Source organism: Canis lupus, chromosome 11, assembly GCF_003254725.2.
Source record: "Canis lupus dingo isolate Sandy chromosome 11, ASM325472v2, whole genome shotgun sequence".
NCBI classification, from domain to species: Eukaryota; Metazoa; Chordata; class Mammalia; order Carnivora; family Canidae; genus Canis; species Canis lupus.
The window spans coordinates 55,628,422-55,655,194 of record NC_064253.1 but is presented as its reverse complement, the minus strand read 5'-3'; the positions used below and the strand labels follow the sequence as shown (position 1 = coordinate 55,655,194).

Here is a 26,773-nt window from a genome sequence, read left to right as displayed (position 1 = left end):
CAGAATCACATAGGAGTCTATCACCCATAAAAGATTAAACCACCATCATAGGAGATTGCCATCATCCTCTCTTGAATCTCCTTTACTCATGAGTCAGTCAACCAATATTTTCTATTAGCTTTATCAGCTACTCTACCAAAAATTGAGTGTATGAAGATTGATAATTCATGGTCACAACCCTTGAAGAGCTCCAAGGCCTACAGAATGAGAACACTGCAATACAATGTAGTAACTGCTATATATATATAAATACTGCTATGAATACTGAATTCTAAGCTCTCATCTTCTCCCTTACCATCTATGAAATGAGACCTAAACACTAGGTCTAACAATTAAGGCTTTTACTTTTGGGTTCTAACTTACCACTCACATTGCAAATGCAATCTAGGGCCACATGCTTCTCACCATTATGACATTTATGTCTTTCATGGCCATGGTCTTTACACATACTATCTCTCTGCCTAGTTTAAAGTGCCTTTTATCCTTTAAGACCCTATTCAAACAAGATCTTTTCCATGATACAATCTATACTCTCCCCTACTCTTAAGATAACTGGGTAGGTCCTTACATATGTTCCCACAGTCCTCTTTGTTTACCTTTAAGATAGAACAAATCAATCTATTTATAGTTTGCTGTTAAAGTGTGTCTCATTACACTAAAAAGGACTAAGTTTTTTAAAATTTATTTTCCCATCGTTGAATCTTGGGCTCTTAGAGATCACAAAAATATATGCTCAAACAATGTTTCCCAAACAGGAGGTCTCTCTGTCTCTGATGAATAAATAAAAAAAATCTTAAAAGAAAAAAAAAAAAAGGGTGAGGGGGAATCCCTGGGTGGCAGAACGGTTTAGCGCTGCCTTTGGCCCAGGGTGTGATCCTGGAGTCCCGGGATCGAGTCCCACATTGGGCTCCTTGCATGTAGTCTGCTTCTTCCTTGCCTGTGTCTCTGCCCCTCGCCCCATGAATAAATAAAATCTTTAAAAAAAAAATCTCCTTCAGGCCAAATGTCCTAAAAGCACACTATACAAGCAAAAGTCTCATAGTAACTAATTAAGAGTGAAAAATACTGGACATTAAAATCATCAGAGCATATGACAAGTCAGGCATGGTATATTCAAAGCCAATAAATAGTTCAATAGCTAATACCATATATAGGCTACAAGTATTACATGGGTCCTATCTTTGTAGTACAATTGCAAAAGTTCTTTAGAAGTAAATGTGGTTAGAAGTATCCAATGACAATTTTTCCATTCTCACTTCCAGCACGAGCTGGTGTAGAGAATCATTTAATAAGGATTTCAGTAATGACATAACGCTAACCTCATCTTCAAGTAAACACCACAGCTGACGTCTCATTAAAATTGGTATTTGAGGAATGCTTGCTGGCAAGTGTTTTGGTTAGATATGAGGTCTGATTATCTTGAACTTACAAGCAAAGCCTTGAAGTCATTAATAGCACCTTACACAACATTACTTATGGAGAATGGGTACTTGCAACTTTTAGTAATACTGAAGTTAAAATGTTAAACTGTTAAAATACAGATTTAAAATGGAATGAGACCTGAGGCTATTTTTTTCTACTGTGAAATCTAAATATTACCTGTCACACTGAATAACTATATTAATTTGAAATTTAGTTTTGTAGTCGTCTTTGTATTTAATTCGTACGCTTTGGTTTATAGTTGTAAATGGGCCAAAAATATAAAAATTTTATATCTAGTTTCATAGCTATACAATTTAAGTAACATGAAAAATACATTCCGTATGTTTCCTTTCAAAAGGGTCATTACTTATGGCAAGTTTGAGAAAATCAGGGCTAAAGGGCTCTTAACAACAAAAAAAAATAAATAAAAATAAAGGGCTCTTAACAAGAGTCTTTCAGTAAGAACAAGTCACTAGACAAACATAAACATTATGTAACATAAAGCTTAACCAGGTAAGGATTTATTTCTTGAGGGAAGTTTAAAATTCTTTTTTACCATTTAAATTAGAGTTGAGATTAAATACAAATGCTGCTAAATGTAGGAGATGCAGGAATATATATTAGGGAAAAAATAAAACTATTTAAAATTTCCCATGAATTCATGAGCTTTAATTCCCATTTCTTAAAAGTTAAAATTTATTTTATTAATAAATAGATCTGACCCCTAGCTATCTCCCTTTATTAATTAGGTTGTTGTTTTTATTGATTTTTTAAATGCACATACAGGGCAAAATTTCTACCTAACAAAGGTATATAATGATGTCTTTTTCTCATCCCACAATAGCATCATTTAACACCTGCCCCATCACCTCGAATCTTTCATTTAATTCTGCCATTTTTCATTGAGCATATCCATATGCCAGATGCTGCACGGGCTGTGGGGTGGTGGAATAAATAAGACAAGTATCTGGACTGAAGGAGTTCATCAGGGTGGATGAGTAAGGCATTAAATAGATCATTAAAATCCAGAGTCTGGAAGAGAATGATCAAAGTGCTTCAACACTGCCAAGGCAGAAGGGAAAGCAAGAAAAGCTTCACAGAACATCCAACTCACAATTTGGAGAATATGTAAATCTACTCAATAGTTAAAGATGAGAAAGCTGTCCTGACAGGGTTTTCCTTTATCAGTGGCAGGATTTTATCCTTAGTGGCTATTATCTCAAGTAATAATGAGACCATCAAGTTTAAATAACTATTCAAGATACTAACCATAATGGTTTCATTTCAACAACAAAATGAACATAATACCTTCCTGACCTATTTCATCATCTCAATGAGATCGTCAAATGAGATACTGTACGTTAGCACATTTTGAGAGTATTAAGTCATATGTGACCATACGGAATTATCACATATAATAAATGGTATCATTTCAAATGTGGTTTTTATTTGTAGGCCACCCGAGAAACAGGTCTTCCCAAAAGTACCGTGTAAAATTCCACTCTACAATCCCAGACAGACAGAGCCACAGGAGACCTCGAAGATCATCTCATTTTAATTCAGTTCTATCATTTTATTATGAAGAAATGAAAAGAGAAGAGAATCAAAATAATTTATAACAATATTCTAGCTACATTACAGGTGGATGTGAATTCCCACCACATTATCATCACAAACGTGATGGTACTGGAATCTGTATGTTTTTGTGTTGGTATCCATATGTTAAATAGCTTAAATCTTTCAAGATTCCCCAGTGGTTCAATAGTACAGCTTCTTGTTTGGGCCTCTAGAGTCTGACTCTTCAGCCTGACAGCAAAGATAAGAATCAAACTCTCCCTGTTCAGGACCTTTCTCCTATCCTGGCCACCTTTTGCTTCCATGCCCTATTATCTACCAGCAGCCACAGCTTCTGCCATTCTAAGATGTACATTTTCCTACACTTTAACTTCTGAAATCTGCATCTGCATTACAATCAAGGTAAAAAGAAAACTCCAGCCTCTGGACAGAAAGGTTAAGTCATGATAGTTGTTGCAACATCTGCATGTGCAAACTTTGCCGTGTATGGAAGGGATTATTCATTTAATCACCATTTTAATCATACGCATTGGTAGCTCTCCTGCAACTAAAATTTTATTTTAACCTTAATCCCTATTAAAGTCATCATAAAGATTTCACTATGGCTCAGCACTACAATGAAACGCTGTTGTATTCACAGAAAATTATCAGTCCTGTGCCAGGAAATACAATTACTAGCAAAAGAAATTTCCAAAGATTGCAGAATCACAGAATTTTCAGTTTGAAGATGTTGGTGAAGGACTGTCAGAAACCAAACATCTAGCTGTCATCAAAGAAATAACAACAGTAAAGAGAGATAGCAGAATCGTTGGGGTTATCATCTTCAGTGATGGTGATATATCCCAAGTTGAGATTCTGGCTCTTGGTCCCAACTATAAAGGAAATTTCCATCGTTGCCTCATTTCAGAGTGTCTGGAAGTCACACATCAAAACACTATTATTTCTACCTAATGCTAGGGCCACCACGGGTTGATTCACAACCCTATATATCTGGCTGGACAAATGGAAAAGTAGACAGCCCGTAAACAGTAGACAGAACAGACATATGTATGATCTTTGTTGATTAAATAAAAATTAGTACTAGAAACCTTGTCCTCCCAGGCCAAGAGTGATAGTGTCTATAAAAGTTATCCCCCTTTATTTATATATATATATATATATATATATATAATATATATATATACACATACACACATTTCAATACTCTTTCCTTTTTCTTTTTCTTTTTTTTTAATTTTATGTATCTATTCATGAGAGACACAGGGAGAGAGAGAGGCAGAGACACAGGCAGAGGGAGAAGCAGGCTCCATGCAGGGAGCCTGACATGGGACTTGATCCTAGGTCTCCAGGATCAGGCCCTGGGCTGAAGGCGCCACTAAACCACTGGGCCACCCGGGCTGCCCACTCTTTCTTTTTTCAATGCTTGTTATTTGGTCTCTCAATCCTTCTTCCCCTCTACCAAGAACTTGACTGAAACATCTTTTGAAATTCACTACTGAATTCAATGTTCTTTTCTAAAATTCTTTAGGATATGAGACACATTGACACATCTTTCTTTATTAGTTTATATGATACCACACTTCCCTAACTTATATCCACAGTCAGCCCTTTGCTACATCTCAGATCTACAATTCTACACTTCTTGACCTTATACTTGGGCTCCAAACTCGTATTTTAACTACCTTCCAAGAAATGCTCTGCTTAGGCTTGCCTCTTAGTGCAAAGTCAACATGCTTAAAATCAAACACAACACTATTCCTCTAATAGTGGTATATGTGATTAAAAAGCCCCTGCAAGGATCCTAGGTTCCTTCTTGTTGAGACAGCTCAGCAGTTAAAAAGGAAGACAGGAATGAAGATTTCTCTCACCAAAGACTGAATTCCAATCTTTTCACCACTCTGAGTTGGCTGGTGATGACCCTTCTTTACTTTCCCCCTCCCATTACAGCACAATTATACTTTATAAAAAGAGTATTTCCAAATATTACAAATACGCATCAACAGGCAGGTAAAGGACGTGCACAATGTCTCTTATTCAGTCTGATTAGCTACTGAACAGAAGATCTTACCAGTGCTGGCAAAGATGGAGGCAAAAGTGAGAAGTTCTAATAAACCCTTCTAGGTACTAATGGGAACCCCATTACAATCTAGTCTATATCTCTACTCCAGTTCTTCTGCCTTCCCTTCTGGCTGCTACTCCCAATACCATACCCTCTCTCAAGGAGGTTTGTCCTCTCTTTTCTCCCTGTTCCAGCTCTGGGGAAAGCATATGTATGTTCTCTACTTTTTAAAATATGCTGCAAAAATCTGTAAACAAGGTTAAAACCCTGACCACCAACTAGTTTTGTTCAAACCAGTTGAACAAAGCACTCAGTGGTTCTCAACTCCACACCCTTAGGTAACCTGGCAGTAGTAATGTCAAAGTCGGCTTGTAAACACACCAAGTACCATACGTGAAAGTGAATTCTCTATAGTTTAGTCCAGATAGCATTGTACTCTCAAATTTACAGCTTCAAAACAAAAATATGATTTATCCAGACATTTCTCAAGTAAGTCCAAGTACTTAAGAAACATTATTTCTGATTCAACATACAACTCCAATTTGGAAGACGAGGGGCAAGCCTAAATTCTCATTTGTTTTTCTACAACACCATCATTTCCTAGTCTCCTGAGCTCCATGGAATTAGCTGATAAAATGTTAACTGATATCAGAGAAAAGGACACTAAAAATAAGCTGTCTAAATGGCAAGATGAGACTTAATAGGGGCAAGTAATACAAAGGCTTTCATTTAGGTTCAAAATAAAATAAACTGCACAAGTACAAGATAAAGATTTGCTTAGCAGATTTGGGGAATCTATTTAATAACAGATTTAAAAAGAGTCAACAGCATTTATTGGTAATTGTAGCCATGGTGATGGGGGAGACAGAAGAACAACAGGGCACAGAATTCCCCAAATGCCCAAATAATAAGCAATCAGTAAGTGTTAGATGAACATCAATCTGCCATGTAAATATGAGTCAGAAAATCAAAGAATGAATTCAACAAAGTTTGATCTGAAAGGTATCCTAGCTGTGGAGACAACCACTCATTTCACAGCTATAGTGTCAATTTATCTTACTCCAATATTAAATCAAATCATAAGGTCCGGATGTGGTAAATACTGTTTCATGAAAATCCTTTCCTAATTATAGCTCCTCTCTACAATGAACTGACTGGCTCAAAGAAATTATGACTTCTCTGTCATTAGAGATACTTAAGCAGAGGCTTAATGACCAATAGCCGGAATCTGTGAAGTAGAGAATCTGCTGCGCTAAGTAAAAGGTTGATCTAAAACTCTACAATTCTATTGTTTTGTTTCGTTTTGTCTGTAGTAGGCTCCAGGCCAGTCTGAGAGTCAGTGGGGCTTGAACTCACAACCCTGAAATCAAGACCTGAACTGAGAACAAGAGAGGGACACTTGGGACACCTGACTGGCTCAGCGGTTGAGCATCTGCCTTGGCTCAGGGCATAATCCCGGTCCTGGGATTGAGTGCCACACTGGGCTCCCTGCATGGAGCCTGCTTCTCCCTCTGCCTGGGTCTCTGCCTCTCTCTGTGTCTCTTGTGAATAAATAAAATCAAATAAATAAAATAAAAAGGAGCGGGACACTTAAGTCACCAAAGGCCCCTCTCCAATTCTTTAAATAGTAATATTCCATAATTTTACAAGTTACATCAAATATTAAACATTCATGTTTTCATTTTTTGACTAATTAAACTTAAGTTGACATATCTTCAAGGTACAGAGATTACAAGAGTTTATCTCATTTTATAATTGTTTGTTCATCTATTTCCTCCATTAAACTGTGAACTTCATTGGGTCAGGGTCTGGGTTAGTATTTACGAGTACTTTATGCACCTCTGCATTCCTAGATCCTGGCACACAGGAAAGGATTCAGTATGTTTCTTGAATAAACTCCCAGGAGTGTCTTTGGTATGTGGGTGGTTGCTACCACCAAGGTCCTCAATAAAATGGCCAGCCAAGCAAATTTTCTTTTATCTCTTACTACCTTCATTTTTGAAGTCCTTTTCCCATCTCTCAATGTTCTCCTTTCAAAAGTCCAAAATTCCCACTTAGGTACCTCCCTTGAGCCCATTTGATGTAAAATGTCCCATTATCCAGAATAGCCTCCTCTTCTGTATAAAGGGAAGACAACCTGACACTTTCAAAATGACAAATGAACACACCCTCTGACCTAGAAGGAATGTAACTTATAGATTATACTTTACAGTGCCTTATGTACATGGTTATTAATTTCCTAAGAGTTTATACTAGATTGTTTCTAATCTTGCCTATGCATCTATCAGTAAGACACCAGTAAAATAACATGATGGTACCTATAAAATGGAAGACTGTACTATTAAAAGAAATTGATGTTTTCTATGTGTTAATGTAGACTGACCCTTAAGATGTATTAAGTAAAAATCTGCATAGTGCAGAACAGTATATCTGATATAGTAACATCTTGCTAAAAAGCAAAGGAAAGAAGGAAAATACACACATACACATAGTACAAAGTATCTGCCTAGAAATGAAATAGGTAATACTAGCTTCCAAAGAAGGGAACTGGGTACCAAGAAGATTGGGGTGGCAGGAGACTTTTTACTCTACAACCATTTGTACTTTTTGAATTTAGAAAAACCTGAGTGTATCAGATCTATTCAAAGTTACAAAAAAAATTAAAAATGCCATGCCATGCTCCATCTCTAGCCCCTATACTATCTTCAAAACTCCAACTCAGGATATTTACTCTATGGAATATAGACACTTCATGCCAATTTTAAAACTTGAAAGTTCTTTCTGGAAAACAATTTGCCAAGATATAGTAAGAGCCTTTAAAGTCTTTTTTTAAATCCATTAATTCTACTTCTTAGATTTTAGTCTAAAGAAATAACAGGAGATAAGAGCAGAGATATAAGCACATAGATGTTTGTTACAGTATTTTATGGTTGAAAACAATCTATATGAATGACAATATGGCAATGACAACATAAATTATGATACAATCATAAATGAGATACTATATAGGCATTAAAGCTGATATTTCAGGGATCCCTGGGTGGCGCAGCGGTTTAGCGCCTGCCTTTGCCCCAGGGCGCGATCCTGGAGACCCGGGATCGAATCCCACGTCAGGCTCCCAGTGCATGGAGCCTGCTTCTCCCTCTGCCTGTGTCTCTGCCTCTCTCTCTCTCTGTGACTATCATAAATAAATAAAAATTAAAAAAAAAAAAGGCTGATATTTCAGAAGCATTTCTAATGACAGGGAAATGATCATACTATTAAGACTATATACAATGTGATTATAATTTCATCGCTATAAAGTGATCTTGGTTTTTTTCCAGGTCAACGAGTTGTGGGGGATATGTTGGTATACAGAGCAGATGTATGTACTGTGCCTTATCTTAGCCCCTAAAAAGAAATGAAGAAACTTTTATTTCTGATGGTTAATGCTAAAACAATAACTAATTTCTCATTTTTCTCTAATCTAAATAAACTTTTATAGTTTGGGGAAATTGCTTAAGTTTTTTGAGCCTGTTTTCTAAATTTATAATAGCAATCTCAGAAGGTGAGGATTGAGATAATATATACAGAAATAAGAAAGATAGTACCTGGCACATAAAATGCCTAACAATTCATTTATTCACTCATTCAACAAGTATTAGTGCCTACCATGTGCCAGTCCCTGTCATACATGCTAGACAGAGAATCAGAGCAAATTTTTACACAACTCTAGAAGCCAACACTGACACACAATATATGATGTAAACAATGTGCACATAAATCAGCAAACATTCTTGTTAGCTATCTCTGTCTCTCTCTCCATTCACTGATACCCATATAGAGTTTTTCAGCAATATGACTATGAACAGGGTTAGGCTGAAGAATTTCAATGTAGTAGCATGAGATATACCTACAAGAAAGTATATTTTTAGTTCCAACCCAAATTAACAAAGTATTGGAACACATACAGTGTGCATATATCCCTAACTAATAAAAAAATTAGGACTGTCTGCATGGTTCAGTTGGTTAAGTGTCTGCCTTCAGCTCAGGTCATGATCCCAGGGTCCTGGGATTGTACCCTATACCGGATTCTCTGCTCAGTGGAGAGTCTGCTTCTCCCTTTCCCTCTCCTTCTCCTTCTGTGATCTCTCTCACTCTCATTCTCTCTGAAATGAATAAACATAATCTAAAAAAAAATCATAACTAGGGGCACTTGGGTGGCTTAGTCAGTTAACTGTCCAACTCTTGATCTCAGCTCAGGTCTTGATCTTGGGGTCATGAGTTCAAGCCCCCTATTGGGCTCCATGCTGGTAATGGAGCTGACTTTGGAAAAAATATATATAACTCATAAAATGTTCCTGCTAAGAGGAACCTGGAAATTACCTGATTCTAACCTCTATTTTACAGATGAGGAAACAGAAGTGCCCAAAGAGTTACATCAACATAATCTAGATAGATTCTAAAAGTACAAGGAAAAAAGGATTATTAGAAAATCTATGGTGGGGACGCCTGGGTTGCTCAGTGGTTAAACATCTGCCTTCAGCTCAGGGCGTGATCCTGGAGTCCAGGGATTGAGTCCCACAAGGGGCTCCCTGCGTGAAGCCTGCTGCTTCTCCCTCTGCCTATGTCTCTGTCTCTTTCTCATGAATAAATAAAATATTAAAAAAAAAAGAAAATCTATGGTGATCTCCCTCACATAGGACAAGATGCCTTTCCCTCTGGAGAGCAAGAGTGGCTGCAGGCGATGTGACTTGCACAGGTACTGAGGTACAGTGATGAACCTAAATGAAAGTAACAAATCATTCTGAGCTAGAATGAAGTTGAAACAGAACTGTGGTAAGAGAAGGAAGTGGTAACCAACCACCAGCTGCCTTTGAATTAAAGGAAGAGGAGAGTCACACCTGGGCCTGCAAACAGCAAAAGGCCTGCTGGAGCCATAGTGAAGAAACAACTGGTGGCACTGGTATGCAGTTCATAATTTTAGAAGCAAAGAATAAGGTTTGAACATCTTTTCCCAGAAAAGAACAGTGTATATAACCATTGGGGGAACAAAGAACTCACCTCTAGGAGGACAGAGATACCTAGGATGAGACTCCTGCTCTCAAACAGCTCACAATGTAAGGTGGAGAGCCAACATGTTATGGATAGAGGGTAAGGCACACCAAGTGCTAAGAGAACAGAGAGAAGGGAGACTTCTCTCAAAGATGGTCTTCTCAAAAGCCCTTGAGGCTTACAGAAGGCTAAAGAAGAAAGCAAAGTCTTTCCAGGGAGATGCTTTGCAAAGATATTGTATAGATTCAGGAATAAGAGATTAAGCAGTTTAGGAAAATGTAAATAGATCATATAATCATGATATAAACAAAACCAAAAAAAAAATTTTAAAAATTCAGCACCTATTCATGATAAAACACAAAAGACACTATTCAAAAAAGTCATCAGCTTTTCTTAAACCAGCAATAAAAACAAAAATTCAAAAATATATAATTTACAAAAGCATCTGAAATCAAATACCTAGGAATAAATCTAATACTATGTTAAGACCTAACCTCTACAGGGAAAGCTTCAAAGCATTACTTATTTGACAGAAGTTATGAAGGAAATAAAATAAAATTTACTTATTTATAAGTGAAGGAACATGCAAGACTCCTCACTAGAAGATTCAATACTATAAGATGTCAATATTCTGCAAAGTGATCTGTAGGTTTAACAAAATCAAATCAAAATCCTACAGCTGTGTGTGTGTGTGTGTGTGTGTGAGAGAGAGAGAGAGAATCCACAGCTGATTCTAAAATCTATATGGAAAAATATCCCAAGAACAGTCAAAGCAATTTTGGAAAATAATGCTTTTGGAAGACCTACATTTTAAGATATCAAAACCCATCATAATATAATAATTAAGACAGTAGCATTAGCAAAAGAATAGACCAAGGGAATAGAACAGAGATTCCAAAAACAGATTCTTACATATACAACTACTTGATTTATGATAACAGTGATGCTATAATGCAGTGGAAAAAGTAAGCTATACCAACAAATAGTGCTGGATCATCTGGGCATGCATATTTTTAAAATAATAAAATACACACACACACACACAGAGGAATATTACTCAGCCATAAAAAAGAATGAATCTTGCCAGTTGCAACAACATGGATGGAGCTAGAGAGTACTATGCTAAATGAAAGAAGTCAGTTGGAGAAAGACAAATACCATATGATTTCACTCAATGTGGAATTTAAGAAAAAGAACAAATGAGCAAAGGGGTGAAAAAGACAGAGAGGTAAACCAAGAAACAGTCTCTTAACTATAGAGAACCAACTAATGGTTACTACAGGGGTGGCAGAGATGGGAGATGGGCAAGATAGGGGATTGGGATTACGGACTGCACTTTTTGTGATGAGTACCAGGTGCTGTATGTAAGTGTTGAACAAATACATTTTAAACCTAAAAATTATTTTTTTAAAGATTTTATTTATTTATTCATGAGAGACACAGAGAGAGGCAGAGACACAGGCAGAGTTGGAGAAGCAGGCAGCCTGCTGGGAGCCTGATAAGGGACTCAATCCCAGGACCCCAGGATCACGACCAGAGTCCAAAAGCATATGCTCAACCACTGAGCGACCCAATAGCCCCCTAAACCTGAAAACTATTATTACACTATATGTTAACTAAATGAAATTTAAGTAAAACTTTAGAGAAAAAGAGATTATACTATATATTAACAAGTTATAACTAAAATTTAAATTTAAATTAAAAAAATATCTATTGCATCCCATAATGAAAAATCAACCCCAGATAGGTTGTACATCTCAGCATTAAAGGGTACAGCAAAAAGCCTTTTAGATGAAAATGTAGGGGATCCCTGGGTGGCGCAGCGGTTTGGCGCCTGCCTTTGGCCCAGGGCGCGATCCTGGAGACCCGGGATCGAATCCCACATCGGGCTCCCGGTGCATGGAGCCTGCTTCTCCCTCTGCCTGTGTCTCTGCGCCTCTCTCTCTCTCTCTGTGGCTATCATAAATAAATAAAAAAAATTAAAAAAAAAGAAAATGTAGGAAACATTTCAAGACATTAGGTCCAGAAAGATTAATCAAAGAGGATTCAAAAAGCCCTAAGATTTAGGAGAAAATAACAGAATTTGGGCTACATTAAAATACATTAAAGTTTGTTGAAAAGACCATTCTCCTTTACCATTTTTCTATTCATGTCTTTTTCTTTTTTAGATTTATCAAATAGTTGTCTATTTTAGTAATGTGCTTAAAAAGAACCAATTTGGTGTTTTATAAATCAAATCCATTTTTTAAAGTTTTTTCTAAATCCTTATTTTCTTTATATACTTAGTTGTTCCTTCTCCAGGTTGATTTGTACTTAGTTCCTTCTCTAGCTTGAAATTTTGTTTTCAAATTTCCCTTTAGGTGCTGCTTTAGCAAAACTCCCAGTAGTTTGGATATGTCGAGATCTTGTGTTGTTCATTTCTAAATGGTCTGTAATTACAACTGTAACTTCTTCTTTACCCCAGGGATTATTTACAAGAATTTTTATTTTTATTTTAAAATTTTTATTTTAAAATAAAATTTTTATTTTATTTTAAAATTTTTATTTTATTTCCAAGCAGATATATTTATTTTGACTTCTTCTATTAGTTATTGTGAATTTCTAATTTGGGTATTCTTTGTAGACCTTCATATCATCAATTTTCTGGAAAACTCAAGTAGTATTTTAAAAGAATACTGTTCAGGGGATCCCTGGGTGGCTCAGCGGTTTGGCGCCTGCCTTTGGCCCAGGGTGTGATCCTGGAGTCCCAGGACTGAGTCCCACATCAGGCTCCCTGCATGGAGCCTGCTTCTCCCTCTGCCTGTGTCTCTGCTTCTCTCTCTCTCTGTCTCTCATGAATAAATAAAATCTTAAAAATAATTAAATAAATAAATAAATACTGTTCATTATTACAAAATTGGAATACATTAAATCTTTATTATGTTATTCAAATATTGTCTTCACCTAGTGATTTTATCAATTTCTTCTTGTATTTTTAACAATTCTGGCCTTATATATTCTGACACTATTAGTTGCATAAAAATTCATGACGTCTTGAGAGATGGTACTTCATCAATATAAAATACACCTTTCTTCCATTTAATGTTTTTGTAGCTTGAATTTCATCAGGTATTCACCTTTTTGGAGTCAGATGTGCTTTTTTTTATTCTACTATTTTTTTTTTATTTTATTTATTTATTCATGAGATGCAGAGAGAGAGAGAGAGAGAGAGAGAGAGAGGCAGAGACATAGGCAGAGGGAGAAGCAGGCTCCATGCAGGGAGCCCAATGTGGGACTCAATCCCAGGACTCTGGGATCACACCCTGAGCCAAAGGCAGACGCTTAACTGCTGCTGAGCCACCCAGGTTTTAGCTAAATTCATTGAGTTTTTGCTTTGAAAAGGGATGGGAATGACATAATAGTAGAATAGCCATCCCTATTCTACTATTTTCAATATTTTTATGTCATTTTAGATGTCTTTTGAAAAAAAAAAAAAGCTAAGTTTGCGTGTCTCTGCGTGCATATTAATCCAACCTAAGAATCTGACTTTTCAACAGGGAAATTCAACTCTTCATATTTAATTAAGTATTTATGGACTTATGACTGCCATATATTTACCATTAACTTTTTTAACTTAGGTTTTATTTTTATTAAATTTATTTATGTATAGAGTTAAGGTATCAAATAGTTCTACAAGACTGTTACCAAGCCTAACAAAAAAAAGATAGCAGCTCCCCAACACCCAGCCCTTCCTATTTCCTGCTCCACAGAAGCAATCACACTTTATACTTCATTGAGTTTCTTGGTATTTAGCTTTATGTCATTCCCATCCCTTTTCAAAGCAAAAACTTAATGAATTTAGCTAAAAGCAGGATGGTAGAGACACTGCTGGAAATTTCAGACTTCGTGAACCACACATACAGTTACCACAATTATAGTTAATTTCTTGAGTTCTCCAGTCTGAAATGTTCATCTTCCTTGTCAAACAAAATGTCAAAGCAAGCAATTCAATTCTGGTTGCAGTCTCCTAGAGGAAAATAGCTAAATTAAAACAAGCAAAGACAGGAAAGCCCAGCCAAAATGGCGGGACTGTTACAGTATTTTACAATGCTCTTGCTTTTATAATATTTTATATTATTTCTTTTTTCTTTTTAAGATTTTATTTATTTATTCATGAGAGACACAGGGAGAGAGGCAGAGACATAGGCAGAGGGAGAAGCAGGTTCCTCACAGGGAGCCTGATGCAGGACCCAATCCGGGGAGTCCAGGATCACATCTAGAGCCGGAGGCAGACACTCAACCGCTGAGCCACCCAGGCGCCCCTTATATTATTTCTAATCATTAAATCCATGATCTCTTTTGGGGCATGAGGATGTAAGCATCTAGTGTTGTCTGAGCTCCTTACAGAAGAACCAATCAAAATTTTCAGACATCATGATACAAACATTCAGAGGTTTAGCACTGTGAATATGGGTTTCAAATTGCTGTTAGCATTGATGCTACCTAGCATTTCGGTTACTGAAGAAGACCTCTAGCAGGGAGTTGGTTATTAAAAGACAAGGTCCTGCCAGGGCTTGATGTTATTTAGTCTTCGGAAAACTGAAGATAACAACATAGAATTATGCTATATAGAATTATTCAGCATATGGACAGAATTAATGACATCTATTTAGAAGTCAATAATTACTAGGCCTTAGCTATGGTTTAGAATGGTTCATAGGTGATTACACCCATTTACTCCATGATACTTTTTCTCCAGTTCCAGGATCTCCAAGCTGAATTAGATGCAAGCACCCACTTGCTTAGAACAGTTATTTCCTTAGGGCACACCATCTGTTTGCAATGCCCAGCTAATAGTGAGTCTGTTGCTCCTGGAAGAATATCCCCTAAGGTTTCTGCCTGACTCCTAAATTCAAATTTATTGGAATTCCTCCTTCTTTCCTCTTTTCCTCCTATAAGGCAAGGGAAAGCTAGATCTGACAAATGATCAATGAGAAAGGGTGGAAAGTCCCTAGCTAAAAGAATATGTGGCCTTGTTTTCTGTTTGTTTGTTTGTTTTTAAAGAATAAAGTGGAAGAAACAATTGTGATCTTGGAAGAAAGACTACATGAGAGCAGAGAGACTCCAACTTATAAATGCATTATAAATAAGGAAGAGGAACAAAAAGTTAAAATTTACCTTGGAAAGGTAAAAGCGAAACAATGGGGGGAAAAATAGAGCATTTGTTCATAGGAAAGTGATCTACAGTGATAATTGTGTTAATTGGCTTGTTTGTTGGTAATTAGGGAATTTCAAATTTGCAATGCCTAACTATCCTTTGTAATTAGAGAGAGAGAGAGAGAAGAAAGAAAAGAAAAAGTCAAGACAGATCTGTGGTTCTTGATCCTTGAAGAATGCCAAAAAAAAAAGGGGGGGGGGGCCTAGAATGTGTATCCCAAGGTGCTGAACCCTGGTTATTTTATTTCCTTTGGCTTTAACAAGTACTGCTGGTTTGTCTATATTTAGAGAGATCAGTAACAAAAACACATCTGGGATGAGGAGATACTATAGATTTTTTTCAATTATCCTCCACCAACTTTCTATTATGAAGATCTTCAAACATTCAGAAAAACTGACAACTGTGAACACCTATATACCCACCACTTAAATTCTGTAATTGTTACTATCTTGCTATATTGATTTTATTATCATTACTTATCCATCTGTTAAGGGTCTGATTTGATAGCATTTAAAAAGATCTTCCCCAAATTTAGGCAATTAAAAAAAAAAACATTCTCCCTAAGAGACTTGGGTCAGAAATGGGATGCGAAGTGAAGTTCTAAGGAGGAAGCTGGATTCCTGTTCAGTCAGTAGCTGAATTATTATCCTGAAATTATCCTGATTATCCCGAAATACCACAAACCTTCTGAAACCGTTTCCTCATCTGTAAAATAAAGCAAGACAAAATGATAATCATGATCCCCTTAGTTACAATCCTTTCTAGCCTAAAATTCTATGAAAAGCAATTTTCTTAATAACTGCCATTTACTTTTTCTGTGTTTTCTGTGTGGCAGGAAGTATGGTATAATCTCATTTAATCTTCACAGGTCCCTTAAATTTTTTGAGATACCACATTCATGAAGACTACCGACTGTTTTTAGTAGCACATAGCCACTCTGACCTATTTCTAGTTGCACTTCCCCTTCACATTTTCAGTATGTTTTACTAGCATCAATTTTGTACTCTTTGGTGGAACTAGCTGGAACCAGCACACAGAAATTATCTTTGCTCACTGAGACAAACACGAGTAAACTCCAGCCCCTGGTTTGTAATTTTTTTTCCAAATGTAAAATGAGCTAAAACAGCTAAAAGTACTTTAACTTGTTTATTTTGGTAAAATAATTACATATAATTATTGTTGAAGGAAATCTACAATACACAATCTTGGTGTTTTTATTTAAATCTGTTGCACATTGAATAACAAAATTAAAATGTCAGTTTTTCAATTGGAGAAAGTACTCAAATCAACAGCCATGTGCTAAACAAAGAGACTCAATTAGAGCACATTATGGTTCGATTTGGGAATGAATATATCAAAGAGAAAAAAAAAAAAACAAACAAAGACCATACATATATTGTCTGTGTTTTACAAATGAAAAGCCACCACGACTTTCTATCTCTATATCCTCTTCAGACTTAACTATCTCCTCCATGTTCATTGCTCTCAAATATATATCTTCACTTCTAGTAGAAAAAGCCATTTGTTTTTACTTATTTCCAAGGGAGCTATTTGTATTTCAATGCATATTTAAAGATCTTATATTGTAGAAATGTAACAGGATGCCTGCACAAGGTGTCCCAGAACTATAAATACACCCTATTATGTAATCAGTGAGGTTCACACCTAGGAAGTCTGGATGGAATGGTTATCCTGAAGCAAATGAACAAAAATAAGGTTTAGCTCTGTTGATTGGAAGGAAACACTGGAACTGCAGAATAAGAAAGGAAAGTGAATCTACTCAAGTCACAGAGATGATAAACCCAAACTCTTCACTTGATTTCCCATGCCCCTTAAACAAAGATTTCAATAATAGATTCTGCTCAAGAGCAGGGAGAAACTTCTTTTTCCCAATGAAATCAGCATGTCTCTAACCAAAGAATATCTTTCATGGTAACATATGTGGGTATTTTCTATATGAATATTGGGGTTACTATGCAACCTCCATGTGTAGGGACACACTCTCTGAATAAGTGTTGTCTCTGAAAGGAAGTCATCATTCTCAACATCCATCACCCAGAAAGGAGGCAGCCCTTCAAACAGGAAACCCAAGCAAAGACACTCTCTGGACCTTGCTGTTTTGGTCCCGTTTGAAGAAAGATAAATGCCTAGCTCTATTCACTTGTGGTGGCAGCACTCAGATAATGTCTGCCAAATGGAGACAGGCCAAAAGATAAGGACATGAGGAAAATGTCTTTGTAAGCCAGCTTGAACAGTTTCATGTTGCTTTCTCTATTCATTATCCTCCAGCTTTTAGCAAAGCTTGATTTAAACGCTGCAGCCTTACATCAGCTGTTCCACTGGCATTAGGGTAAGACTAGTGTGTCCATACTTGGATCACAGCTTTAGCATGGAGAAGAAAAATGGTAGCACACACCTCAATACATGTTGAAGAGGAAGCCTGAGAACAAGAGTCAGGGCTGAGGGCCAGCAACCCCTTACCACTTAGAGATTCTCCCTGCACTGCATCTTTGTGTCTGGGGCTCTTTATTATTAAAGAAGGTGGCAGCCTCTCATGAATGCTCAATAACAGGCAACGAGATGCAAACTATCAGGTTCCCTTATTGTTCTCACTGCCTGAAAACTCAGAGCTGACTATTGTGTTCAACTACAAAAGCTTTCCTCAGCTAGAAGTTATGGATAATTGTTCTTTCTTTTCCCCTTTTATTTATTGGTTCTTATCTTTCTGATCATTAGTTCTGGTCTTACTGCATATATTTTTATTTCAAGTTTCCCAAATCGTTTCCTGGAAAACAGCCAGAGTACACAAGCCAATCAGTGAATAAATTTTTCCCATATAATAAGAATGTTACAAAACAGTGCTCATCTCAGTCAAAGCTCTGAATGCTAGGGAGGTTGACAGCTGTATGCTGGCCTCTCTTCTACCTTATCCAGGAACCAGAGCAGATTCCCAAGAGGTCAAAGAGAGCCTGAAGGCTAATGTCCGTACAATCTGAAGATCACAAATCATTCTGAATACATACTTCTAGGGTTGGAGGGGGTAGAGGGAACAAAGCATGGACCTGCAATCCAGGAGAGAATATCTCAGTGAACTGAGCAAGGTTCCAGGCCTAAGCTAGGAGTTCAGGGTCAAATACTTCACTTACAGTGGCTTTTTAGGGCACCAGAATAAAAAGAGAGAGAATGAGGTATAAGGCAAATGTGGATAGCTGCTTCTCTGCCTAAGATTCTCTCCCATTTCTAACCATGTTGCTGCCCACTGAACAAGTCCACTTGGCTATGCTACTTTCACCTCAAACTCAGTATGTTCAAACCAGATTTCATTTCCCCTCAATCTTTCTCTCACCTAATTCATTACTAGTTAAAGGCATTATCCGGGTGTAAAAATCCTGGTCATTCTTTTTTAATTTCATGCAATCCTTAATTTTTGTACTTCAGCTTTCTATGACTAAGATCTACTGGCATTCAACAAATATTTACTGACTGCCTATGATGCACCAGGCACTTTCTATGCACTTTAAACTGCTGAACAAAACAAAAATATTCATTATCACAGAGCTTATATTCTAGTAGGAAGGAGAAAACAAAGTAAATAAGTAAATATAGGTAAGTAAATACAGGATTTCAGAAGGTAATAAATGCTACAAAAAAGAAAAAGTAGAGGGAGATAATGGCAATTTTTAAAAAGGTGGTCAGAGCAAGCATCATTGAGAAAAAGGTAACATTTGAGCAAAGATGTGGAAGAGGTGAGGGAGGAGGCTGTGCAGGAATGTAGGGAAGAGCAGAGAGGCAAAAGGACAGCCATGCGAAGGTCCTATTACCAGCTCCTCCGATTTCGTTGAAATGTCATAGAATCATCCTTCCACTCCATTCCCAATGCCATCATACAAATTCCAAAGTCTCCTAGGGAGCAAACCCTGCTCCGTTTCCTATGTGATGCAGTTAGACATTCATTTTGCAAATTAAAACCATTCACCTGATTTTTAAGGCTCATAATTCTTTGAATCCACCCTTTACATCATGAACTTCATTATTATTTCACTATTTCAGGAACTCTGCCCCTCATCCACTCTAAACTCTATCCATCCCTCAAAGCAGGACATCAATTCTTACCACTTCTATAAAGTAGTGCCTGTGGTTGCTATTATTGAATCTGAATTTATATTTTCCAAGCATCCTATTTCTTGAAAGCAAGTCAGCCTCTTTCTCTACTTCCCATTGTTTTGGTCATTACTAAATATTTGTTAAGATTAAATGAGCTTGGGGGTTCCTAGGTGGCTTACTGGTTGAACATGTCCTTTGGCTCAGGGCATGATCCCAGAGTCCTGGGATCGAGTCCCACATCAGGCTCCCCGCAGGGAGTCTGATTCTCCCTCTGCCTATGTCTCTGCTTCCCTCTGTGTGTCTCTTGTGAATAAGTAAATAAAATCTTAAAAAAAAAAAAAAAGATTAAATGAGCTATTTCTTCTACAAAGCTGAAGCTCTTTGCCAACTTAAAAATACTTTTATCAAAAAAAATACTTTTACCACATTTGATAAACTACTGAAAGAAACAGAATGATTAAAAAATGGTTTTATCATATTAAGAAATGCATGGGGGGGTAGAATAAGCCAAAGTATTCATGGTGGACAGTGATAGCTTTTTTCTTTTCTCTAATTCAAATTTTCAGCTACTTTCAGGTCTGTGCTTAGGTTACTTTGAGAAACAAAGAGCTTGCTATGAAAATATATAAATCAATACAAATAGTGAGTAATCAACTGTCATTAGGCTCATCAGAGAAATTCAAATTACCTTAAAATATAATTCAAAGACTGCAAGCATCTGAATAACCTCCAGTTGTGAAGAGGCAAACTATAATTAAAACAAGCTGAAGCAAATTCTCATGGCTAAAAAAAAAAAAAAAAAAGAAGAAAAAGCCTTCCTCATGAAATGACCAAAACAAGGTATTTACTGTATATGAAAGCAGCATGATGTACAGGAAAGATTACACCCTCTGAAATGCTCAGGTAAAGGTTCCACCATTTATTAACATCATGACCTAAGTTTCATGGTCTGTAAAATGGAAACAGAGAAGCTCCTCTTTTTTTTTTTTTTTTTTTTTTACAAACTTTCATTAGATACAAACAAAATTCCAATTTGAACAAAAATCCTGTTAATCCTTGCTTACCCAAGCAGATGGAGTTAATGGTAATGCACAATCATTCACACTTTGGTGGTTAGACCATTGTTAGTCTACAGACCTCTATTCTATCTGAAGCAGTCTTTTAAAATAATATATTTATGATTAAAAGATGAAAGAATATTAACATCTTTGGATAGCATCTAAGAGAGTTGAAAAGAATCTTAGGTTAGAACCAAGGTCATCAAACCTATCTTTTGAGCACTGGTCACCTGGACCTAGTAACCAATGGACTATAAAAAAATCTTTGGGGGGATCCCTGAGTGGCTCAGCAGATTTGGTGCCTGCCTTCAGCCAGGGGTGTGGTCCTGGAGTCCCGGGATTGAGTCCCACGTCGGGCTCCCTGCATGGAGCCTGCTTCTCCCTCTGCCTGTGTGTCTCTGCCTCTCTCGCTGTCTGTGTCTCTCATGAATGAATGAATGAATGAATGAATGAATGAATGAATAAATAAATAAATATTAAAAATCTTTTGGAATGGGATGTCTTGGTTCCACATTCGGTTGAGAAACAGACTTCCAGATAGATAAATAAATAAATAAATAAATAAATAAATATTAAAAATCTTTTGGAATGGGATGTCTTGGTTCCACATTCGGTTGAGAAACAGACTCCCAGTTTCAGCTCAGGTCATGATCTCCAGGTTGTGAGATGGAGCCCCATAAGGTCTGAATGAGGAGTATGCTTGGTATTCTTTCTCCTTCTCTGGCTCTGCCCTTCATGTTTGTGCTCTTTCACTTGCTCTCTCTGTCTCTAAAATAAATAAACTTTTTAAAAAATATTTTCAAAATTAAATGGTACATAAGATTTTTGTACTATTCTACAACTACCATCCAGGGTTGGTTATGAGAATTAAATGAGACAAGGCAGACAGAATAATGATTTTATTTATTCATTTATTTGAGAGAGAGAGAGAGAAAATGAGAGAGTATGAGTGCAAGAAAGGGGAAGGGCAGCAGGGGGAGGGACAGAGAATCCCAAGCAGACTCTGCACTTAGTGTCAAGCCCTACACAGTGCTCGTGCTTGTTCTCACAACCTGGACATCATGACCGGAGCCCAAACCAAGAGTCAAGGCTTAACCCACAGAGCCACCCAAGCACCCCTGGCACATTCTTATAATACATTCTTTTCAGATTGATAAAAATGGTACGTGGATCACTGAATGTTCAAGAAATGTCAAAGCGACCTGTGGGTATCCCCTGCAAGTCCTATTTTTTTTGTTGTTAGAAATCATTTTTTATAATGCGTATTCTTGGAATGCCAAAATAAGGGACTAGCTTTACAAAAAGCCAGATCTGACTTATAAAATTGGACCCATACAAATTGAATCCAGACTTACTTACTTCACTCTCACTCTTCATTGTGTTTGAGAAAGTGTTTAAGGCAAAAAGCCTTATCCATAGGCTTTAGTGCATATCAAAAAAGGGTAACCATAAGAAACCCACCTGCATCATCTGAGCCCAAACTGGATCTATTCCAAAGTAGCAACAAGTCTTAATGTTTACGAATAATGCTTGGATTTGATATTGAGAAAATTCAGTTAAGAAAGGCATTAATCTATCCTAAGCATTGGAGTTAGGCTGGGTCAAGATAGATAGATCATAATTTTTAAGAAAATTCCAAAGGTTTTCTCAAGCTAATTCTATGGGACAAAGCATGAAAAATCCCTGAGAAACATGCCAGCATCTGCCCTCACTCAATTCCAGAAGCAGGAAGCAAAGATGTGACCCAATCACATGATAATAAACCACAGCCCATCTGTTCAGAGAACTTGTATTATGTAAACCACAACCAAGAAAGAACAGCAAAAGGCAGGCTGTTTGTTGACATGAGCAGGGGGCTCTGTGATTTGAAGAGACATGTTCTCACATCAAAAGGGCCATCCATAAAATAATGGCACTTTCAAAATCCACGTCATTAGAAATGAACGTATCTGATGCACTACAAAGGTACTACCAGAATGGTGTTGGGTTCAGATTAAATGTTTCAACGGGCCTAGAAGAATTTTTCAGCAAAGGTCTTCTCCACATAAGCAGCCCTCCCCAGAGGAACAGATTTATCTCCCACTCAATTACTTTGATCATGTCAATTCCCTATTTAATTTCAACAACAAAGTACATCATCTAAAATTCTAAATCTAGACCATGTAACTGTAAGGCCTTTAAATGCATCCATTTTAACTAAACCCCAGTTTCACCGTCTTACAAACTACTAAATAAAGCCTCCTCTTCTCAATCAATAAGCTCTATATCAGGTCTTTTAATCAGCAATATAAAAAAGACATTGACTTTCTCTTGAGGACGTTTTAACCACCACCACCACCACCACAACCACCACCACCACCACCACCACCCCCCCCCCCCCCCCGCCCACAGTACATCAGAAGTCACTTTTCATAAGTTCTGTGAAATTCAAGATAACTTCACTTAGGTAAGTCACTCCATTAACCCTCCCCCCCCCAAGTCCTTCACATTTTTTTAAAAGCACAAGATTTGGAATGAGATAAATTCTTGTCTTAGTTCTGCTTGACCCTGAGAAATTCACCTAACCCCTGATGTCATTTTTTTCCCTTGTAAACTGAAGTAACTTAGAACTTTCACCATTAGAATGTCTACTCCTGGCAGGCAGCCCATAGTATTTTCCCCTTATTCATCCCACTTAGATTACCTTTCTATTTTGTTTCTTGTCATGTATTACAGAGCTTTCAGAACTGGGGTAAAGAAATAGTGGTTAATATACATCCAAAACCCATACTATAGAATTAGAAACTTAACTCTAAAGAGGAACTTGGCAGCCAATCAATAAAAGTTTTGGTTCCTGCCCTAGACTAGGCCTCAGGACAGCTTACCACTCATCAAATCCCACTCTCTGCCCATTTGAATTCAAGCTACCTTCAAAGTCAGTTTAAATCCTAAAGTCCCAGAAAGCCTCGCCCAATCACTTCAGCCTATATTAATCATTTCCCTCTTGGACCGCTCATGCCTCCCTGTAAGGGTGATCTTAAAAATATTTAACAACTGGCTCCACATTGCTACCAGCCAATCAGAAAGGATGTTTGATCAATCAAAATACACACAGCCCAGTGGAAATTGCTGGTTGAACATTAGTCCTACCTATTATTATCAATACAAAATAGCAACCTCAAACTGGAATACAACTTTCTCATTTGATCTTTAAGATCTCATGAATTAGGAAAAGTAGGTATCATCCAGATTTTCTGCATAACTAGAAGTGAAGTTGGGACTAATAACCAAATCGAATAACCAATTGTGTCTTTCATCATATTATACAATTTTCCCATATTACATACATGGAATTGTCAATTAATATTGCATAAACTGCACTTATATAAAGCAGTATAAATACTCAAGGAATGCTCAGTCAAATGGAATTCCTTTAATCAACGAGTATTTAAGCAAACAATATAAAACACAGCGCTAGGCTCTGAAAGTATAAAGGAATAAAAGGCATAACCTTTGCCCTCTGGGTACCATTCCAAAGTACAGATAAATAACAGTGCGAGATGGTAGAAATAAACAATACAAACAACAATACAAACTGTAAGCGCTATACATACAGTTCAGGGAAATAAAGAGTTCAGGAACTAAACCAGTACATGAAGCCAAAACTGAGAACTTCTCACTCCCAAAAGGGGCAAAAGGAAGTATGTAGTTAGAAGGCTAAAAAGTCAGGAGTCAGTGGAAAAACAGAAATCGCTGGAACTGGAGGTTTAGAGTAATAAGAAGTGAGATTTTTGGTTGAATACTCAGAAATGGCCCTAATCATAAGCCTTAAGTGTTGCTGAATACAAATGGAAACTCTTATAAACCCTTTGTGAGAATGGCTGTGGAAGATTAGTTTGGCCATAACCTACAGAAAAGTCTAGATGAGAGAAACTGGAAAGCAAACAGATTCAAGGGATAACAGGACACTAAACTGATGGCTGTATACAAAGAAAGGAAGAGACATTCAAGAGGCATTGATATAAAGAAGAGTTGGGCTCTACGCATGTTATCAAAGAAAAAACTTACATGATGGCAGAAAGGAAACCAGATTCTCACATGAGATATCCATGTAGACATCTGGTACGGTACTAATCTGTGTACTAAGGCCAGAGAACCAATTTCTCCAGAGAAATCTATGTTAGAGAAGCTGGTCAGAGGGAAACAAAACCGATACCCAGACAATAAGGAACAACTGCAAGGTCTTAAAAAGGAAGGCAAATTATAAATTTAAAATTGCACTTGACCTTCTTTAGAATATATGAATGATCAACATCAACATAACCAGCAAATGTGGGCAGGCCAGTTGAGGTAATGTAGGCTTAAGAATAACAGCACCTGGATCAACTCTGTATTGTATACATGCCACTGTAGTCTGTAAGCTCCTCCCCAGCACGGGTTGAGCAATGTTCTGTGCAGCAATTAAGTCCAACACTGTTCCTTGAATACAGGAACACTTAGTGTGCTAGGCTACAAAGAGGGAACTATGCTATTCTAGTTAACAGTGGTGTAGAAATGCTACTTTTGCTTGATACACGAACTACTGATTCTCCCACCTGCCCCTAATATACCTTGCCCCCACGCCCTAGGCCAATGTCAAAAATCCACGGTTTCCTCTAACCCAGGCCTAGTATGAAGGGACTCCAGGAATGTACTGGGAAGTCAACCTCATTTTCATATTGTGAGGGTAAAATCAAAAAGTGAACAGTAAAGACCAACTGCTCATTAGTGAACGTGAAAAGAAACACGGGCTGTGCCAGACGAGTATATACATTAAGGTGTATAGGTTTTGGAAACACTGGACTCTGGGTGCAAATCCTAACTCCAGTCCTTAGTCATGGAGTACTTAACCTGTTCAAAGCTCAGTCTTCTCATCTATAAAATGGGGCAAATGCCACTAGGAGGGTTTCACGGTCAGCATTAGATAACGCACTTCGGTGTACTTCGCGCATCTACACCATGGTGAAGCTCTTCACAGACAGTAGTAACTAGTGGCAGTCTCATTCTTGGAGTTCTTTGTTTTTTAAACATTTGGTATTCAATTTTAGAAACAGAAATGTACTTTCACTGTAATTTAGTTTCTAACACTGAGGATCTATATTTTAGTTTCTAGTATTTTAGTCTGGATGCTAACGGTTTTTCTCTCTCCCACGGAGGCTGGTCAGGACACCACGTACCCCATCCTGATTTAACCCTTTTGGAAAACGGAGCAAACGTTCTCCCTGGAACACCAACCGCACGGAGGGACTCCGGATTCGAAACTACTGTCACTCGAGAAAAGGAACATCACCGGCGACGTTCCTTCGAGGAAATAAAAGCGTTCGATCAATCCGGAGAGTCCTTCCCATTCAAACGTTCCGAACCCCGCAGAGTGAGCAAAACGTTCAAGTTTCTACTACGAAAAACAATCTGTAGCCTCCTGGTTACTGGATGCACTTCAACGCTCCCCAGACGCACGGAAGAAACGTTCCGCACATCCTCGTGCCTCCTCCTTCTCACACAAAGCTTGGAGGCTCCCCTTCCGAAGCCGCCCCGGCTGGAAAAGGAGCCCCCGGGGCGGGCGGGGGGGGGGCGGCGGCCCTGTGACCCCGGGTCTCCACCACACACCGCCCCCCCCGCCGCTCCCCTACCCCGCCCGGGAGCCCCGGGAGCCCCGCGCCCCCTCCCGCTCCGGGCGGGGCGCCCCGCCTCCGCCGGGCCCGGCCAGACAGACGCACACCCCCGGGCGCTCGGCCCGCGCCCCCTCGCTCCTCGGAAGGCAGCCCCGGCCGCCGAGCGCTCCGCCCCGTCGACGCCGCCCCCCCGCGGCCCGGAGCCCGGAGCAGGGGCGACCGCCGGCGGCCGGGCACGTCCACGCGCGCTCGGACACACGCCCCCGCCCCGCCCCGCCCCGCCCGCGCTCCCCGCCCGCGCCTCGCGTGGCGGCCGCCAGGCCAGGCCAGCCCGGCCCCGGCCCTGCCCCTGCCCCGGCCCCGCGCCGCCACCTGCGCCCCCGGCCCCGCGCCATGTTTGAGAAAGAGAGGGAGCGAGCCAGAGGCCGGGCCCGGCCCGCGCGCCCCGCAGCCGCCCGCCAGCCCCGCCGCGCCGCCGCTCACCCGTCGCCCCCGGGACCAGCGTCGCCGCCGCCGCCGCCAGCACGAGGAGGAGCAGCCGGGGGCGCGGAGCAGCGGCCGCCGCCCCCATGGTCCCGCCGCCACCGCCTGTGGCCCGGTCCGGCCCGGCCGCCGCCTCGCCTCAGCAAGCCTCGCCTCGCCCCACCTCCCGCCGCCGCGGCGGCCTCGCTCCGGCCCTTTGTAACTGCTCCGG

The 26,773-nt window shown here is 38.8% G+C and overlaps 1 protein-coding gene across 2 annotated transcripts in view; it reads right to left on the bottom strand.

Moving 5' to 3' along the window:
* The window catches only part of TGFBR1 (transforming growth factor beta receptor 1), a 58,783-nt gene extending 32,044 nt beyond the window's left edge, over positions 1 to 26,739 (bottom strand). Inside the window, exon 1 of one of the 2 annotated variants that reach the window (XM_025432302.3) lies at positions 26,563 to 26,739. In XM_025432302.3, the coding sequence (XP_025288087.1) occupies positions 26,563 to 26,650 (88 nt within the window). In that variant the 5' untranslated portion in view covers positions 26,651 to 26,739. The remainder of the gene's footprint in view (positions 1 to 26,562) is intronic. The other variant, XM_025432303.3, reaches the window with a different exon arrangement.
* Positions 26,740 to 26,773: the final 34 nt, after the last annotated feature.